The sequence below is a fragment of the Hipposideros armiger genome, unplaced genomic scaffold (assembly GCF_001890085.2).
Source record: "Hipposideros armiger isolate ML-2016 unplaced genomic scaffold, ASM189008v1 scaffold_6, whole genome shotgun sequence".
NCBI lineage: Eukaryota > Metazoa > Chordata > Mammalia > Chiroptera > Hipposideridae > Hipposideros > Hipposideros armiger.
This window is the reverse complement of record NW_017731356.1, coordinates 4,663,952-4,677,932: the sequence shown is the minus strand read 5'-3', so window position 1 is coordinate 4,677,932 and position 13,981 is coordinate 4,663,952. Positions and strand designations below refer to the sequence as shown.

At 41.6% G+C, this 13,981-nt stretch overlaps 1 protein-coding gene across 1 annotated transcript in view; it reads left to right on the top strand.

The window, feature by feature from the left end:
* The first annotated feature begins 4,623 nt into the window (after nucleotides 1-4,623).
* The window catches only part of SLC9C2 (solute carrier family 9 member C2 (putative)), a 57,337-nt gene continuing 47,979 nt past the window's right edge, over nucleotides 4,624-13,981 (top strand). Inside the window, 7 exon segments of the mRNA XM_019647105.1 lie at nucleotides 4,624-4,750; nucleotides 6,424-6,524; nucleotides 7,909-8,037; nucleotides 9,568-9,733; nucleotides 11,273-11,389; nucleotides 12,584-12,745; nucleotides 13,614-13,713. Coding sequence (XP_019502650.1) covers nucleotides 4,624-4,750; nucleotides 6,424-6,524; nucleotides 7,909-8,037; nucleotides 9,568-9,733; nucleotides 11,273-11,389; nucleotides 12,584-12,745; nucleotides 13,614-13,713 — 902 coding nt within the window.

The window sequence follows — 13,981 nt, the reverse complement described above, 5'->3', positions numbered from 1 at the left end:
TGCACCCCAGTGTTGGATCTAACACGTGATAGATTGAATTTTCCAAGATGGCCACATCTGTCATCCCACATGCTCTTCTTACGATGTGGTCATGACGTTCCTCACATAGGGAGGTGGGTCTCTGACCTCTCCTCTTGCATCCGGGCAGGCCTATGACTGAGGTGGAAGGAATACTGTGTGATTTCCATAGATCATACAAGATCATAAAAGGTGGTGCAGTTTCTGCCTAGTTCTCTTGAGATGCTCGCTCTTGGAAACCAGCCTGTGGAGAGACCCATATGAACAGAGACGGAGGCCCCAGCCCACAGCCCTGACTGGGCTCCCGCCAGCAGACACCCCCAATTTGCCAGCGTATGAATGAGCCATCTTGGAAGTGGACACTCCGTCGAGCCCCTGAAGCTGATGCTGTATGGACCAGAGACAAGCCCCTGCGGATCCCTGCAAAGTTGTACGTTTCAGCTAAATAAATGATTGTTGATCTTTTAAGCTACAAAGTTTTGTGTCTGTTTGTTACACAGCAACCTATAAAAACATGCAAATTTTGGAACCTGGAAGTGAGACACTGACATAACAAACCCTAAAATATGTGGCATTGCCTTTTTAGGGCTGGGTGGTAGACAGGAGCCGGAAGGACCTAGAGGGGAGTGTTAGTGAAAGCCCGCAGGGCCTTAAGTCGATAATTAGTAGGATCTTTTAAGGGCCTCTAGGAGGCTGTTAGTGGGAATTTATAGGAAAGAGAGGCAAGTGTTAGAAGCTGGAGATAAGGGGCCCTTGTTATGTGATGGTGGTGGGTTTGGCCACACTATTTTCTAAATAAAAACTCAGTGATCCCGCCAGGGATTCCTCCAGCAGTGTTCAGGGGCCACGTGGCATCTACTAAAATGGCAGAGGAGATGAGCTGAGCTGAAAAGGAATAGTTAGTTTTCAAATAAAATCTCAAAGAAATACACAGGAGCCAGTACTTGGTGAGTTTGAAAATAAAATTGTTTCTCATTCCTAACCTTTCTAGGTGGCAGAAAGTTTTCAGACTAAGAAGTGGCTTTTGAGAAGAGATCAAACCTCTGGTGGGGCTGTGAGGTCACTTGTTTAAGTAAGATGGTGCCTCATGGAGCCTTTCACACCTGAGGTGGGCTTTCTGAGTGTAGCTGGGAAGGTGGCTTCTAGCTGCTCTAGGCAGTCCTTGTCACAGTAAACCCAGGTGGAAAGAACGGCTCTCTCCCAATAATGGTAAGACATTAAGCTGAGGAACCATCTGATTGGTCCTGTCTGAGTCCCATGCCCATCCCTAAACCAACCATAGTGGTGGGGGGGGACGGGAAACTGACTAAGCAACCTGTGTTACATGCCTGTCTCAGTCAGGTAGTACATTATCAGAAGATGGGGTTGGGAAACATGGGGCAGCCTCTCAGCCCTCAGTTCCCAAAGCTCCCAAAGTCTGGCTGTACCCAAAAAATGGTGAAATAGAAATTTATTACTGCTTTTAAAAACTTGATGGAAAAGATTGTAATGTAGAGAATGCTGATTATCTCTGCATTTTAGTTATGTGCTGTCTCTAGCTCTCAGAACTATATGTAATCTTGAGCCGACTCTCAATTTTGACAAGTTTTCTCCATGTATGAGGACTATTCTAAAAAGTCATGGAGTAGGGTCGGCTGAGTGGTGCTTTGGTTAAGAGTTGACTTGGGACGCCAGCTCTGAGCAGCAGGACCCTGGTTCGGATCCCACATGAGAGCCAGTGACACTGTGCCCTCTACAGCTAAGATGATGAACAACAGCTCAACCTGGAGCTGGGCTGCCGCAAGTTACCGGCAATGGCGTAGGCTGCAGTGGGGCTGCAGCGGGCTGCCGTGAGCTACCGTAAGAGGCTGGCAGCCAGCATGAATGGCTGGCAGCTGGCGTGAGCTGCTGTGAGCTCCTGTGAATGGCCGTCTAATGGCTGGCGAGCGACTGCCTCACCTGGGAAGAGCACAATGATAATACCAAATGGGCCAGTGAAGCGACGTCCTCTACAACTAGACTGAAGAACAAAAAGGACAGTAACTTGTCTGTTCCCCTTCCCTGATTCCCCAACGTTGTTCCCCTCCCCCAATTCCCTAATAAAATCTTTAAAAAATAAAAAGAAAAAGCCATGGAGAATCTGAATTTTGAAGCGTAAAACTGCATGAGTCTTACCTGTGGGGTGTAGGTGAACCAAGTCAGCCTGAGGAGACAGCAGTAGGATAGGAACTAGATAGAACCTGAAAGGACATTACTCAAAATGATCCGAGGCAATGCAGTTGAGGAGAGAAATCAAGGTAATGAGCAGTATAGACAAGGTGAAGGTGAAAATGGGAGAAAGGGTAGTGAACTTGGTAAGTAGGAGAGTTAAGTATGGGCAGGATGGCAGAGAGTAAGGAATGGGTCTCCCAAGAGACAGCCTGTAAAGAAGACTTTCTTTTTTCTTTTTTTACCATGGGCCTATGGATTTGTGGCAGAGATGGGCTCAGTGGTTTGAAAGAACCACACCAAACACCAACAACAAAATGTAAAGCATATATTTGGGGGAATGGTGTGTGAATGCCAATGGTGATGGTTGCAGTCAGGGCCAGACAGAGCTGTTGACTGAAACTATTTTGTCTCAAGTAGGAATTCGGACTTTGATTTGTCCAAGTTTCCTTGATACTTAGTGATGGAGATGGGCGAGATTTAGTTATCTCATGGCTGTGGTGTTACCCTTGGTGCCCTGGGGAAGAGGATTTGATTAATGTAGCCTAGGAATGAGAGGGCAGAATTTCATTGTCGCAAAATAACTTCTTTGAAATTCAACTACAAATTGATTAATAACGTTCATCTGTTTAAATTTATGCCATATTTGTTTTTAGTGATTCGATTAGAGGCAAAACTATGTAAGTTTGGCTTCCTGGAATTTGGGATGCATTTTTTTCTATGAAGAGTGGGTGATATTGTTTCTTCAAATTAAGGACCAAAAGCCAATGACAAATAGGAGTCAAGGAGGAAAATGGGGGTGAGAAACTCTCACTGAAAAGGAAGGAGAGGTATAAAAGAAGAAAATAGAAAAGGATGAATGAAAAGTGAGGGGGAGACAAGGCAGTGTTGAAGAGGGTTAGAGCTGAAGCAAGAAAAACAGTATATATTCAAAATATATATAGGAGGAGATTCTATCTACATGGTCAGTGACTGTTTCAGCTATTATGGCAGGCAAAGAAAAATCAGTTAAGGCGGTTGCAGGTTTAGACACAGCTTGAGCAGTAAAAAAATGCAGGCTTCCTTGGAACTGGCTCACTCAGCTGCTTCTGGATTGGGGGTGGGGATAATGCATACAGCCAATCAGAATGAAAGCAGGTTGGCAAGAAGCCAATGGGAAATTAGGCATGGAAATAGGTGAGATATCAGTTGGCAGTTCTGTTTCTGGCAAACGGACACAGAGAGCATCCTTCTTTGTGGTTTCCGACAGCCTTCACCTGGATTTCAGCTCTAAACCCGCTGAGCCTCGGAAGAAGGCACCGCTGGTCTTGGTAGTTTGGAGAAGAACTTGACCAGAGAGTGATGCTCTAATGACAAGTGGGGGCAGCAGGTTGTGAAGATGCCAAGGACCCGTAGGGCTACTTGAGAGACAGGTGAAGTGGTTTGGAGATGTAGCACTCCCAATCTCATTTCTGGCCTGCCCTCTGCTTCCCACTGGAATCGCTGTGGTTTGTAGACCAAACAAGTACAAAGCCGAGAACCAAAGATGAGCTCTAAATATTATCCGGGACACATGGGGAACCTGAGGAACTGTTAGGTTAAGGCTGGTCACAAGGAAAAATAGAGCGAGTCCTGAGGACCACCACACAGGGCATCAGTGTAGGGGGGGTTGGGGGCTGAAATCCAGCCTGTCATTCATGTGCCAAACCATGGGCCCTGCTGTAAGGAACGGGGACTTTTTCTAATTCACTCAAAGCACCATAGGATCAAACCTGTTGTCCTTTGTTTTCAGGTTATTTGCCTCTTCACACCCTGCCCCACTGCCACCTTAACTGGCATGACTCAACTTTGACCTTATTTCCATTTGCCATTTTGGATAGGGAGGGGCCTGAGAAGGGGGTAAAAGGGAGATGAAATTGCAGAAGTAAAAGGGGATTCCAGAATTATTTGTACCCATGGAGAAAGCGTTCCCCTGGGAAGAACTCAGTTCATCAAATATTAATAGAGAGCCTATTATGTACCACACACTGTGTGTACAACCTTAAGACAAATTAATATTCAGCCCTAGCCCTTGAGAAAGTCACTGTCCAATGGTTCGGAAGGCAAACACATTACCATCTCATACAGTGGTCAGTGCAAAAATCTGTACAGTTGCTCCCCCATCTACGTGTAGCAGACTGAGGAAGAAGCACTAACTTGGCTGTTTGTGTTCCTATGAGATGCTATTGGAACAAGAGCTGAACCAGGAAGTATCAGTATGTGCCCTGCGGCAAGAAGAGATGTGCTCAGATCTGGGGATGATAGAAAGAATGTGGGAGCATTGGGTCTTGGCAAGTCTCATTTTTGCATATTATTACAGGTTGGTCTGTAGTCGTGAAAGTGTCAATAATAACTCCCGTATGAATTCATCGAGTAAGGACTGAAAAAACAGCCGCAACAATGAACTCTTCCTTCTGGGAGATAAAAAAAGGTAACAGACCTGATTCAATCTGTGGAAGGTCGGCTCACTACGCTTTCATAAAGGGACATTTTCTATTGCTCATATGGTCCATAATTGTTTTTGGAGGTAGGTTGTGGTTCTTAAATGTCATCTTTCCTCTGCCCTCTGAACCTTTGTCAGTGCAGAAAGTAATTACAACTCCATCAAAAAAGGGGTCCAGTGAAATTATGAGATGTAAGCTTCATTTAATTCTAAGTGGCATGTACACCGTGTTCCTTCACTCAGTGACATTGGCTGAGCAAGGTGCGGTGACATTGTTCTGAGCCTTATTAAGCCCTCTCATGGCTGGCAGGGGGGACAGGCAAACAACTCACTACAGTGCAGTGTGCCTAGCATAACTAAAAGGTATGGCCAGGGATCTCTGGGAATGAGGAGGGGGAGGGAGCCTTACCCTGCCTGCCAGCCAGGCCAAACCCGACCAAAGTATCTGGGATGTGGGGAGGGCAGTTGGGGCAAACAGAACGTAGACATAATGATTCACAATTTGCATAGTTGGCATCATCCATGTTGTCTGTTCAGTTATGGCTTTTGATGTGATTTCTCCTTGGGGAAGACGCAGCACCCACCCCACCCCTATCAGGGAGTTTAGGAAAGGCTTCACAAGCAAGGGTTTCTCAAACAATGATTAAGAATTTACTAGGTTATTTTGGTGAATGATATTCATGCAGATAAAATAACATACTCAAAACCTCAAGTGCTTGATTCCACAATGCAAGGCTATTGATTAGAGAAGTTTCTAGCCCCCACTGAAAAAGTTTTATTTGGCAAAAATGGCGGCTGCTTTAAAATCCTTTCTGGAACTAGGAAGACTATAAAGAAACAAACAAAGAAGCAAACATACATTAAAAAACTTCAATTTTACTCATTGTATCAGGCAGTGAAATTGTTTCTCTGGGGTCTTTAAAATGCTCCCTAATGACCTTGGTCCCTGTTGCTACTACATACGAGGTGCTGGTGACCATGAGCTTGACTAGCTCCAAATCCTTGATGATTCCATTGAGGCAAGTGGTCCAGCAGTAAAGGGCACTGCAGAAATAGTTTGAGAAACACTTCTTTTCTGGCCTTACAAATAAGTATTCAATAAATATTTACCGATTTGGCTTGACCTATAGTTAGAAGTCAGGAAAAGCAGAACCTGGGATGGCAGTGAGTCTTGCCTGAGGCATAAAGTAATTGGATTATAGTCTATATGTTGCTTCTGGAAAAAATGAATGGAATAATCTTACAGCAGAGAGTTTTCAGGCAAGAAAATGCTTGTAGACAGAGAATTAGCAAATGTCTTTTGTTACTTGTCTGGTGAAAGCAGTTTTCCCTATGGTTAGAGCTCAGTTAAAAGTATTTCCGGCATTCAGGAAAAACTATAGAATGTATGTTGCTATAGCTTAGGATGAGTAATTATTAATATAAGGGATATTATGTAGATATGAAGTTTGGCTTTTCATAATTCCTCACTAGATCCATAGGTAAGACACCTACCTGTACAGCAATCCTAATGTGACACACTGGGTGGGCACAAGGGAAGTTTTTGAAACTTCAATATTTTCCAAATTCACCTGCAAGGGGTGCCTCATTATGTGTGTCTTATAGTTAAGCGACAGCACCTTTAACAGCTGTCCATCATTTATTCATGATGAGATGACACTGAGGGGATGTTTAACATTAAATCACTAGAGAAGGGATATGATACTGTTTTGAAACTATACATTATGCCTCAATAACACATCTGTGTATTTCTTTAGGGTTTCTGAAGGCATGCTTAAAGAATTGTGAAGTCATTGTCTTGACAATCCTTTTTCTGGGAGGATTTGTGATAGGACAGCTGGCCTACTATTTTGTTGAGGTAATGTATATACCATTAACTAGAGAATACATGAAAGAAGAAAGACCCCCAACCCAGGTCCACTCCCACCCCTATCCCTGAATGTTTGGATTTTTTTTTATGTGAATAGCTCCTGAAAAAATTCCTCTGTTAGTAAAACTTTTGAAAGTGAAAAAACCATAGAGTCAAGGAGACAGAAATTAGGGATGCTTAGGAAAAAGCACTCACCTGGGAGTGAGGAAAATCTGATGGCATTCGTGGATTCTTGATCACCTCCTCTGGAGCCTTGCCCTGGTTTCCTCCTCCTGTACGTATACTGGTGTCTTCCGTGCTATTGTCTGCAGCACCTGTGGAGACTAATGATGGAAGGAAGCAGGTATTGTCGTGAGGAAACATGGCCACTGTTTTCTAACTGCCAGATTAAATGGAAAATCTGTGTCACATACAATATAGTTAAAGATTTTCATTATTGACTCATGATTTCAAATGCATAGCAGTACAACCAATAACGCTTTGTCTCCACTCATTTGTTTATTTTTCTGAACATGGAGACCACTCTTGTGCCTGTCTAGGATGGTAGAGGCCTCCAGTGCCTCTTCTGAAACCCCACCCCTGCTGCCAGGGAACATCTTCTGGGCGTTTCCTATGTGCCAGGCTCCCTTTTCAAAAAGTGATTTGTATTTATTAACTTATTAACTCTTAATGAGTTCATCGTCACAGCAACCCAGTGGAAGTAGCTACTCCATTCCTATTTTACAGGTGAGGAAATTGAGGCACAGAGGGGTTAAGTAATGAAGACTAAGCTATTCATTGGGGCCAAAACCTTTTAGGAGGGAAGACTGACATTTCAGCCATTGCTGCTGTGTTTTCCAGTTATCTGGGTACAATCTTCACGATTTCTCTCTCACGTGCACAGCCTGTTTTAGTATCTGTGTATTATTTTTCTCTACTTGACTCACTGAAAGATTGTAAAATCCTAAGCAAATGTCTTCGAAATCACACGTACCTATGCCAGGTCCCTTTTATCCCTCTTAATGCAAATTAGAATAAATCTTTAACAGTCAAATAAAAAAATACTTATCTGTGAATCACCCAAAATGGTCTCAGAGATCACCACTGGTAGGGGCTCCACTTTTGAAAACACTGATTCCTTATCACAAGCAATGTTGATGTAGCCCAAAGTGACACAATTCTCTAGTGAAGATGGGATTGCACATACAATCCACCTGGACAGATGGGTCAAGAAATCTACCCCAAGACTCCTAGGACTAGCCTTGTAGATGACCTCTCATTAGTTGCACATTAGAATATGCTAAGATTTATATTGATTGACGTACCATCGACCTGATTTCTAAAAGTTCAAAATGGCAGCACACTAATTTCTTGTTTGCTTTCTTTATTTTAGATGCACCAAATGGTTTACCCTCTTCTAAGAACACCAAGTTTTTCACTTTATTGTTATTTTTCACCATTAATTATATTCATGGCTGCTTTGGACGTGGACTTTTATATACTCAAGAATATGCTTTGGCAGGTAAGAACAGATTTCAAAACATGTTATGGTCAATTCTTGCTTATTTATGTTGGCAGAGACGGTGACAGTCTGTAAAGGAGACGAGTAACTCACAAATCTCACATTTTTAGTTGTTTTACTCTCCTCATTCTGCAGAACCAGTAATTAAAGAGAGCTGAAGGGAGGGAGAATGATGGACCACTGTGATTAGGCACTAAGTAACCATCATCTCCATTTTACGTATAAGCAGACTGCTCTTCAGAGGCCACAAACCAGGCTGATAAACGGCAGAGCCTGCTTTCTAATTCCACAGCTGACTTCATCTCAGCTGAATCTGTAGATTTGTCCATTTTTAGTGCTAAGATTGTTTTATTTGTGCCTTTTATTTTTCCTTTCAAAGAACATTTTACTTTCTTTGGTTTTATTTTATTTTTTTCCCCCTAACATCTTGAGTTAGATATTAGTTGTTTGATTTTTAGCTTTTTTATTTTTGGTATTTTGTACATTTAAGGTTTTAAATTCTGTAACTGCTCTCCTAGTGTCATCTCACATGTTTTGTTTTTAGTGTTTTTAGTATCATTCCAATCCGACCTAAATTTTATTATGCTTTTTTTGACCTGTTATTTAGAAATTGTTTTTAATATTTCCAAATAGGTATTTTTATTACTATTTCTTTCATCACAGTGTCATCAAAGAATGTACCTTGTATATCAGCTCTTGTGATTTGTGGAGATTTGCTTTGTGGCCTAGCACATGACCAGTTTCCCAAAATGTTCTGTGTTTGCTTCACAGTGTATATTCTCTAAGTGTTGAGTGCAGGGGTCTACATTTGTTCAGTAGATTGTTTTGTTAGCTATGAAGTTTGGTACATCTTGCAATGGAACATTACTTGGCAATAAAAAGGGTACAGTATTGATAGGTACAACATGGAAGAAATTCAAATGGGTTATGCCGAGAGAAAGAAGGTGAGGCTCAAAAGGCTAAATATTGTATAATTCTTCTCATAGACCTTCCTTCTAGCCAAGGCAAGATGACAGGTTTGGAGCACAGATTGTTGGTTGCCTGGGACTGGGCACGGGGGAAGAAATGGACTACAAAGGGGCAGCATGGGAAGTTTTGGGGAGTGATGGATCTGTTTAGTTTTTTTTTTTTTTTTTTTAGCTGAGCCATCTGCCACCTGTTGGCAGCTCAGCGGCTGCTCAGCTCAGGCCTGACTCGAACTGCTGTTGCTCAGAGCTCAAACTCTTGAGCGAGCTCTTAACCAACTGAGCCACTCGGCCGGCCCTTAAGAACATTTTGATGGTGAGAACTGTTAAGCTGGACTAGCAACAAGAAAGATGGTGGAATTGGTCTTTTACCAAGAGGGTAGAATCTCATTTGTTGGGAAGGTATGGTTGTTTTGAGGCAGGTAAACTAGAATACCTTTCGAAGTTATCTTCCAGAGGAATCATATAAAATATATAACCAAGACATGATTCTCACATAAGTAAATGAAGTTGGGTCATCTTTAGATGTAAAAATCTAATACTGTGTAATGAACTGGTTTCACAGGTCTTGTTAACTGGATTGATTAGCTTCTTTACGGCATTCCTCATCATTGGAAATGTGGTTATGAAATTTAATGACGACTCATGGGACTTGCAGTCCTGGCTGCTCTTTGGCATGACAATCACCATTACAGATCCTGTCTACTCTGTGAATTCGCTGAAAACCATTGGTATGTCCAATTTACTTCTTTCTCTCATCTTGACAATATGAGGATAACCTATTTTCTTTTGGTTCTATTTTTTTTTTTTGCACAAATTGTGCATCCAGCAGAGTAGATATTTGTGCTGTTTTTTTCTTGACGATGGAGCATTGATTGACTTTAAGGGTGCAGTTCAAGAACGCCCACTCCTGATATGGATTACATAACACCAGTTAGAATCTCAAAGGATTTTTTTCAAGAAGACAATGTAACCTTTCTAGAAGGTGATAAAAATTAGATTCTTATTCCATTCCACTGAATTCTAAGCCATAAGGTAGAGACCCTGCCCCAGCCCAGTGAAACTTTTTCAAGGCCTCGCTACCTCTTGTTAGAACTCCATTTTGGATGAGCTGACCTTGGGCAGGTGGTAGAGGACATCATAGTTTATTTAAAAGAAATGGGGTAAGAGCATAGCCTGGCAAGTATGTTATTCAGTACAAGATTATTCCCAAGAGGGTTTTGGGTTCTGTATACCTACCATCTTATGTGGTAAAAGATGATTTCACTCTGAAATATCTCCTACTTATTTTATTATTTTATTGTGTATTTATATGTTTTATTAACACAATAATGCAAACATGAAATGGTTAGATGCCATGGTTTCTGTTTTTGACTCAGAAATATTTTCCTGACCAATTTTAATGTACTGGTTATATTTGGTGGAAATATATTGCCTTATGATTGGAGTGGGAAACCTCCAACCTTTATGGCAAATGATATTTCCATTTTATACCCTCTTATTCCTACAGCTAAGAAAACATAGGAGGTTTTCAGACACTTGTGGTGGTGATATTCTAAATTGTCACAAGGTATTTCTCAAAGAGTCTGATCCTGACCTCTTTCCTTTCTATTTTTTTTTCTAAGTTCAATTTTTTTCTTCCCTTCACCTGTCTTTCTCTTTTGGTCTTTTGTGTTCTCTTCCTTCTCCCTTTTCTGTAATCTCTTGATTCTAAGTGTCTATAATCAACTATAAACTTTAATTATTTATTGCAGTTTCCATATTCAAAAGAAATTTTTTTCATAAAAGGAGTAAATTCAAGTCTCCTATGTCTTCAAAAGAAAACTAGGGAAGGTAATGGCTCTTAGTTGATATTTTCTTTATGTCAGTAATGCTCAGGTTGTACATGGTTCCTGGATCCAATAACCTTTTTTCCTAATAGAGCAAATTTGACTCAATTTTCTAAAATGGGATTCTTGTGGAGTCTAACAATTCATGTTTATTTAAGCTAAATGTAGTGTCCTGAGAAACGTTTTGTCTCATTCTGAAGCTCAAGCGTTGTCTGAGGCCATGGATGCTTCAAGGAGCGCTGTTGCCATGTTCCTTTGCTATTGGAGATATGGAAGGCACAGTGGCCAAGTTAAAAGCAGTGATTGTGATTGTCTTACAGACCCATCCCAGTCATGGCTACCTTCTTTTTTTTCTAGCGTATTCCATCTCTTCTGTTTTTGTGTTTCCTGTTTAAGAGCATTGTTTTCATATTGAATTATATTTTGTATTTCCTTTTCCAGGTATGTCCAAAATATATATTGATATTATTAGAGGAGAATCAGTGATCATCTGTAGCTTCATATTTATTTGTTTTGGATTTTTTCGGAACAACATACTTCACATGTCTATGTTGAGGGGTAAGAGCATTTTTTTTTGTCTTGTATATTTTCTAAAATCATATTTGGTGCACTTCAATTCATACTGACATTAAAGAACATTCAAGATGTCTTAACTTTAGTGCTTTCTCTACACTTTGACCAGTTAAAATAGCATATCAGGCCACAAGAAAATAATTACATGCCATCTGTGTGTTTTCTTGGACAGTAAGGGGGAAAGAGTGGTAAAGTATTCCATCACCCTCAATACGCATGTGCACACGTGTACACACACACACACACACACACACACACTGTTCCATGTGGCTCAGATTTACTTCTTTCCTGGATCAGTCTGGATCTCAGTGAGTGGATGCTAAGCATTGGCTCGGTCCTGGAGTTGAGTCTGAGGGTGAAAGCTGAGAATTTCAAGCAGTGTTGGAGCACCAGGTCCTAGAGGTGCTTCTAGTCTGATTCAGGTGATCAGTCACTGGGATATGGAGCATGTTGTTTTGCTAGGTTTCCAAATAGGGCAATAGTAGAGAAGATGGGGGAAAAAAATCACAGCCTGAAGAAGCAACAGGTGTCCTCCTGACTTTTTTATGTGACAGTTGTAGGGGAAGAGAGTGAGTGCTAAAAGAAGAAAGAAACATTGGTGACAAAAGGGGTTTGCCGTGCCTCTTAATAGGCATTTAGGGAAGGACAGTCTTTGCTATTTAGGACTACCCTTGGCATTGCCCAAAACCTGCTCCCTGTCTCTATTGTCCCCAGTTATTGTGACCACAGAAAATTTCCCCTCTCTATTTCCTAAATGTCACCTGGGCTGGGGGAAGGGGTCACAAGTGGGCTGCAGGTTTGGTGGGGCCCCCGGAGAAGGTTGGCTTGGCCCTGATGGAATTTGTAAAACATTTAAATTTGGGTGGACATTCGGGTGTCTTTTGGTTGGACCTTCATTCTCCAGCTTGTCACAGGCTTTCCACATTATTCTCCCGGACTGGCTTCTGAGAGCATTTGCGTCTGCTGTGCCTGGATCAGCAACCCTCAAGTTGCAAACTGTAAGGGAACTATATCCGCAGAGAGAGAGCCTCTTTAGCCAGGCTCTCTTAGGAAACTCCTATCTGCTGCAGAACAAGGCCTCCATTCAAAATCTCGAGAGCAAATCAAAGTGTGTCGACCCACATGTCATCAATGAAAGACGCAAGTCCAACTTTGCTTTTTCTTCTTCTCTTTCTCTAGAGTTTTACATCCTCATAGACCTCATCTTGAACATTTTGGGAAGCATAATAGCTGGATATTGGAGTGCAAGAATCATTCATTTTATATTGACTGACCTTTTTAGCAACACGCTGACTAATATTGTTCTTTACTTTTCGATGGTGTACATGACCTTCTACATTGGTAAGGCAGAAACAAATACAAAAAAAAAACAACAACAAATGCCGTCCTCAGTGTGAACTTTGTTCATCTCCATATCCCTTGATCTTGAATCCAGTTGCTTTCCCCCAACTGCTTCCCCCTTGTTGTGGCCCCTCTGTGCACCTGGTCCTATTATCTTTCTGCCACCTCCAGCTCTTTCCTGGTATCGCCTCATCTCCTTAATTTAACTACCTGTCCCTTCCCTTTGCATTCTCCCTCTATGTGGTTACTATTACTCTTTCTGAACTCCATCCTTTGACCTTGCATGTAGTCACTGGCCATCCCCTGGAGGAGGAGTCAGCACTCAGTGATCCCTGCTCTGAGCCTTAGCAGCCCATCTCTAACATGAGAAAGTTTGGAGAGAGGCTCCTGAGTTCTTTTCCAGCTCAACTGTCTTTCATTTATTGAGTCCCAAAATGGCGGCCCTTTCCTGAGGGTCGGAGGCAGGAAAGGAGAGGGAGAAATCAAGTACATCTGTATCTGGAAGGGAAGCAGAAGAATGGAATGAATAATCATTTACTAGCTTAGTCCTGAAAATTATGTGAAATTCAAATCCCTGTTTCATTCTTTATTGGACACTCATTCATTTACGTGGTACCTATGGCAGCTTTTTGCACAGGGAGTCGTGTCAAGTGGGACTGTATGGCCTGCAAAGACTAAATACTTATTATCTGATCCTTTATGGAAAAAGTTGGCCAACCCCCGATCTTCAGGATTAGGCCAACTAATTAAAGCAACTTTCTGAGAAATAATGCCCTTGAGTCTCCCATCCATCCTTTACGCAAGACAGAGTACCTCAGTGTGCAGATTTGAATGCAACTCATTTTATCCATTTTTTTTTCCTTCCTAGTGGAATTTTTTGGAATGTCGGGATTGGTGGCTTTAGTCATCGTAGGACTGAATTTAGATTCCTTAAGCTTTAAACCGAGGATCAAGTTAATAATTACCAAGTAAGTCTCCTATTGTGTACATGGTATAGATCTTGTAGAAATTCAGTGCTTAAGTGGTTTTGCCTTCACGGGCACTAATAAAACTCCCTTTTTATAACTTTTTCCTACCTGTTCACTTTTAATTTCACTACCAGTTATTTTTGAAAAGAACTTAAGGAGCCAACAATTATTGACATTAATTGATATTCCTGTGCTGAACAGTATTATCAGTGGCTCAGAGACCATAGTGTTTTTCATACATAACTCTCTGATAAAAATTGACTTTGAA